Here is a 6,000-nt window from a genome sequence, read left to right on the forward strand (position 1 = left end):
AAAAAAAAATGGGAAGTTGCCACTCTTGCTTATCTCCCAGCCTTCGGCCTGCTTCCATCTGACAAGTCATATACATTCGTCAACTTATGGGTGCCTTCCCAGACATCTTTACCCACTAGAGCTTTTTCTCCGAGTCTGAGAAAAGGGTTTCCTTCCCATATGAATGATGTCAGAAATACTGCTTGCCCTCTGGTGAGACTCTGCACCCACCAAGGCATGGTTTCATCTCTAAAGGCTCTTAATTATAAAATGATCATATCATACATATAGTAAGAGATAAGGTTACTTCCTGGAGGGAGAAGTGCTGTCAGAAAAGGGGGTTGGGGGTGGGAGTGGACAGTGTCAACATCTTTACAGAGAAAGTGTCTGCCTGAAGGTCTGTCTTCTCTTGAGGAAAAAAAATGACTGTTTTAAATAAAGGGAATATGGAAAGCATCTTGTGTATTTCTAGTACAATATTTATCACACTATATTACAATTATCTTTTTAATGTGTGTATGCGTCCTCCTTGAAAGCAGGAATTCAGTCCATTTGTTAAATGTTTGTGTCCCCAGAACTTAACACAATGTCTGACACACATTCAATGTGTGTCTGTTGCATGAAAGGTGACAATGATAAAAAGAAACAATGATAAAAATCTGACTGAATTAAAGAGAGTAGGGGAAAAGACAATGACATGGCAAAGGAACGTTCCTGTAGACATCTCAAGTTAAATAATGACTTGCATGCATTACTTAACTATTTCAAATTAAAAGGAGATTGAAGGTCTGAAAGATGTAATATGTAATTCTTCTTCTATGATAAAGGTTTAGGGCCAATTTGAACTCCTTAGTATTTCTTTCTACTTTTTCGATTAATTCCATTCACTTGTCTGAAAGAAGTTACAGACGGGCCTCAATCAAATGTGCTCTTTTACCCTTAAACTGGCTTTTGGATTCTGACTTCAGTCAGAGCAGAGTAAACCAGTAAGTTCTTGAAGCTTTGGTTCAAGGCATTGCCCTTGAAGTACTGTACACACAGCAGTATTTTTGGTGGTAACAGTAGTGCCTCTTTTACTACAGTGGTACTAAATTGTGATCCACTAACCCAGGCAAGAGCCTCAGGAGCCACTGAAGGTTTAGAAAAGCAGAACAGGCAGAGCAACTTGGCCTACTTTGAGAAGTTTTCAATCAGAAAACAATGGGCTTCTGGGAAAAATGTCCCTTGAAGAGAGTTCCCCAGTTTCTAAATCTGAAAATCACTTGTCTTATTCTATTTTGCCCCTTCTGTTTTCTTTCACTAGGACAAAAAGTCTTCACATCAACAATGAAAAGTACAAGTCTCCCTACCACAAAGGAAGACATCATTAGGTGTTCCAAAGGCTGAAGCTGTGAGCCTCAACGCCAGGCTTCCTAGATTCATGCCTGTCACCTGTTTAAACTACCAAGAAAACAAGTCGAGTAAAATTATGGAAATACATGTTTGAAGGCTACCTAGGATCAAGATATAATTATAAAATTTTGTAGCTCCCTGGGAATGAATGGAAGGGGCTTATAACATAGTACATTTGACTTCTGAACACACTTTTGGGATCGCATAAAATAGGGGACGTTCTAGAGTCTTCTCATAATTAGAATTGTAACTACAAAAACAGATGGCTCACTACTGCGAAGTTCAGTATTCTGTGTGACTTTGGCAATTTTCAGCCATGCGTTTTTTCATTCCACAAAGTCTTAACACTCTACCTACGGTTCCATTAACTGCTGCTACAAAAGTGTTTACTTAGCCAGTTTGTTTTTAACTGTTATTCTAACGCCCAAAATGTCCATCTTTTTCTCACTCCATAGTCACTGAGACATCAGTGCTCTTACAACCCCAATAAATAAAATACTGGTTGTTCTGGACTGTTTTGAGACCCTAGAGTTTTCCTTTTCATACCCTAAGACAGACCATCGCGTAAGCACTAGAGCCACCCGCCGATAACACTTCCAAGCGTTGTAAATAAATCCTGAAGCTGTGCTATCAGGGCTTGGAAGCATTTGCATATACACGAGGTGAAATAGGTTTTTCCTACTGAATGGGGGCAGATCAAGGTCTCTAGTGTTGGGCTGCCCTAGACAGCAGGGTCTTCTCTGCTCCGTCGTCTCCTAAAGGGGAGGGGAGGGGAGTGCTTAACCAGTTCTAGATGGAGCAGGAAGTTTCTATCATCAACTCCGCAGTTGCTTAATTACTCTCCAGCAGGCACCAGGTTCTTCCCTATTCCTGCGCTTGGCGAGGGGAATGGCTCCGTTTCGGGGTCCCCAACCTCAGGTGGGTAGGAAGCACTCTCCAGACCGCAGGCGACAAGTCTAAGTCACCCTCCCCGAGGAGGGGCAGCGGCGCCGTCCCCCTTCTCTCCCTGCGGCTTTCCAGTGCCGCGCTGCCGCCGCCCACTTTTTAGCAGGACAAACAGCAGCCCGGGCCCCGGAACCTGCACTTACCCACGTCTTGCTCGAAGGGGTTGGCGGTGAACAGAGGCATCTTGTCGACGCCCGAGCCTTAATCGCTGAGGTCTGGTTGAGGCTAGGCAGTTGCTCCCGGCTTGGTGACCCCGCGGCCGCGGCTTCCTAGACTGATCGGCTCCGCCCGCGTCCTCGCACTTCCGCCACCGCACTTGCCCGACTCCCGCCTGACGGGCCAGCCCCGGGTCCGCGCGCCGCGCCCGCCGTCACCGTCCAGGCGCGAGGTCCCACCAGGTGCGGTTATCCTCTCAGCACCCCTATCGCCGCCGCCCGCCGGGAGAAGGCGGCTGCCCGTGCCCCAGGATTTCGTATGGTCAGGCGTCTGCCGCGGCCACCTTTCCATCGCTAGGACCCCGGCAAGCCACGGAGCGGAAGGGGACCTTCGGGGCGGAAGTTGTCGCGCCCAGGACTGGGCGACGCCAGAAACCCTTTAACTGGAAGGGTGGCGGCGCCGAAGGGACCCCGGTATCCTGAGATTTTCGGCGTGCGACTACTGGTTGAAACGGCCACGTTCTTGCTCATTTAGTTGGTTCCTAAGCTGCAGGCCGGTCCCTGGAGGCGGCCGTGGATTCGCGACTCCGTTCGCGTCACAGTTCTGTTGCCCTGGAAACGGATCGAGCCTTGGCCCAGCGGTGGCTTTGACAGCGGGCAGAGTTGGCTCTTCTCTCAGGAGCTTATAGTTTGCCCTCTCCTTGGTGCCTAAACCCCACTGGAATAACCACTCTGGAAATCGGTGGTCAAAGTAGCCTGGACTCGGTGGGGACTCCTAACTTCCTGCTTTCCTTCGTGTTCTCGCCCTGAAAACCCTGCTGGACTCCGGGAATCCAACAAGCAATGAGGCTCCCTTCCTGCCTTCCCTTTATCCAAGGGGGATGCGGTCCAAGACCTGAATAGATACCTGAAACCATGGATAGTGTCTTATGTTTTTAACTATACATCCCTATAAATAAAATTTAATTTATATGTTAGGCATAGTAAGATTAACAGTAATAATAAAGTTGAACAACTATGACAATATACTACAGTAAAGTTAAGTGAATGCCTTTGGAGCCATTAAGTTAAATAGCTGTTACTGAACACAAGCCCTGTGATAGCACAAGTTGGTGTGAAAACCGAGAGGGCCACTAAGTGCCTAATGAGGAGAGGTGGCTGCACACGACTTGGTTGGAGTAGGGTCGCTTGAGATTTCATCCCCACACTCAGAATGGCTCACATTTTAAAACTTACGAAGTGTTTATTTCTGGAATTTTCCATTTAATATTTTTGGCGCATGGTTGACCACGGATAATTGAAATCACAGAAAGTAAAACTGCAGATAAGGGTGGGCTACTGTATATTGGAGTCCCAACTCAGATTCCCATAGGATCCCGCCAGGTATCTGAATAAAAAAGTGCAAGGGCCCTTCACACCCACTTCCTATCCCTCTTAACCCTGCTTTTTTTTCCATAGCATTTATCACTTCCAAATCTATAATGTACTTACTATGTTTTCTCTCTTCTTTTGAATATAAACTGCATGATCAGTTTTGTTCATTGCTGTATCCCGGACACCTAAAACACTATCTGACAAGTAATAGGTGCTTGATGAATACTTTTCAAAGGCAGCCATGACTAACCTAAGAGTGTGTGTCTGAAAATGACAGCCACCAGTAAACTTGAGCCATTTATTGACCTGGGGACCCTACTAGAGCTTCCAATTTGAAAATGATTTTTAAATGTTGGGAATTACTTCAACATTTTAACAATAGGTCAAACAAAACCATTTTACATCCTTTGTTACAAAGACTTGATACGTAGAAGGGAGTGTCCTTACACATGGAGTAGTTCAGGAAGGTGGTTGCATTTTATATGATAAAAATAGGTGCACAAATAAGAAAGAAACTTTTGCAGGTGACAAGAGGTGGTTTGCAAAAAAACACACTAAACTTAGGATGTTCAAAATATGTTTGGATGGGGTGGCCGGTTGCGGGTTCTATCCCCACATGGGCCACTGTGAGCTGTGCCTTCCACAACTAGATTGAAACAACTACTTGACTTGGAGCTGATGAGTCCTAGAAGAACATATATATATTTGGAGACATTCTGGATGGATTTGTCTAGGATTACGGCTTCGTGTTGGAATGGAAAACAAAGCAAGATAGAGATAAGAGGAAACAGATTGGGAAGAGCCCTAAGAGCAAGCTAATTTTTTTTTAAAAAATTACCATATAAGGCACCAGATAATCATTTAAAGGTTTAGAGCAGCAGAATACGTTTCTAAAAAGAGTTTCCAGATATTAATCTCATTCAGGCAGAACAGTTCAGGAGGCTATTGCACTTGATAAGACCGTAAGAGGAAATATTGTAGAGGAGCTCGTGTTGAGATAAGAGCAAAAGGCTGAGGATTAGCCTTTGGGAAGTAAAGAGACTCCTTTAACTCCTTTCACCTTTAATGGCAAGCATACTCAAGAATGCATCAGTATTTCCCTTTCTGCATGTGTACTCAGTCACTCGGTGAGTTCCTCCCATTAACAAAATTTTTAATAGTCACTAAGAGCCGGACCGTGTGTTAGAAACAAGAATATAAAAAATTGCTCTTCGCTTCACCTAATGAAGTTGTTGAAGAATTAAAGATATGTCAGTGTCAACCCACAAATTCTAGTGTGCAGCGAAATGCAACTTTTTAATTTTTCTGTCATACAATCTCTTTTGAGCCCGTTTCCCTGAAAACAAAATAATCTCAAATTTAGTTAAATTTAGTCTCTTTAGGGTTTTCTTGGTTATTTTGGGTTTACACTCAACAAATCCTTACCTTAGATTACTTTCCCCAAACATATACCAAGATCCATCCCCAGGTATGTGCTTCTAATTCTGCCAGTACCTATTTGGGGGAAAACCCTTTTTATTCCAAAATAGGGGCAGTGCTTCCCCAGTTAGGCCATGATGAAACTTGACCCTAGATATTGGTCTTCAAACACTGCAGGTGGTTTTGGCAAATCTTGAGAAGAGAAAGTTGCATTTTGGGAGGCATCTTCCTCAGGTGAGACTTCTGCATGATATTCAGGCAAAGGGAGGCCACAGTCCTCTAGCAAAGACAAGGGCACCGCCTCTGTTGGTCCAGAGGATTGAAGTGAATCCTCAAAGTTCTCAAGAGGATCCACCCAGATATTCCCATCCTAGGTCTCAGGGCCCCATTCTTTCCTTTTCAGGCCCCTGAGTTTAGTGTAGGAGACAAGCGGTGTGTTATGTCTTCCTTATTCAACCTCCTTTAAATTCTGCTACTCTCACAATCAGGTCCTGAGTCTGATTTTTTTTTTTTTTTAAACCACAATCTGTCTCTCTGGATACAGTCAATAATGTTTGTTCTCTCTCATTTTCCACTTTGTCTTTCAGTTTGGATAATTTCTCTCTCTCTTTAGGATGAGTGGTATGTTATTTTTCATGAATTTCCAAAGCATTTGGTTTGAGTCGTTTTTTTCCAAATAAATTCTTTATTTTGAGATAATTTTAGATTTATAAAAAAGTTACACAGATAGTACAGG

At 44.0% G+C, this 6,000-nt stretch overlaps 1 protein-coding gene across 2 annotated transcripts in view; it reads right to left on the minus strand.

Annotated features, from left to right (window-relative positions):
- Positions 1-2,618, minus strand: part of STAM2 (signal transducing adaptor molecule 2) — a 43,430-nt gene extending 40,812 nt beyond the window's left edge. For both annotated transcript variants that reach the window (XM_019737481.2, XM_019737480.2), the window contains exon 1: positions 2,460-2,618. In XM_019737481.2, the coding sequence (XP_019593040.2) occupies positions 2,460-2,499 (40 nt within the window). In that variant the 5' untranslated portion in view covers positions 2,500-2,618. The remainder of the gene's footprint in view (positions 1-2,459) is intronic.
- Positions 2,619-6,000: the final 3,382 nt, after the last annotated feature.

Source organism: Rhinolophus sinicus, linkage group LG01 (genome assembly GCF_036562045.2).
Source record: "Rhinolophus sinicus isolate RSC01 linkage group LG01, ASM3656204v1, whole genome shotgun sequence".
NCBI lineage: Eukaryota > Metazoa > Chordata > Mammalia > Chiroptera > Rhinolophidae > Rhinolophus > Rhinolophus sinicus.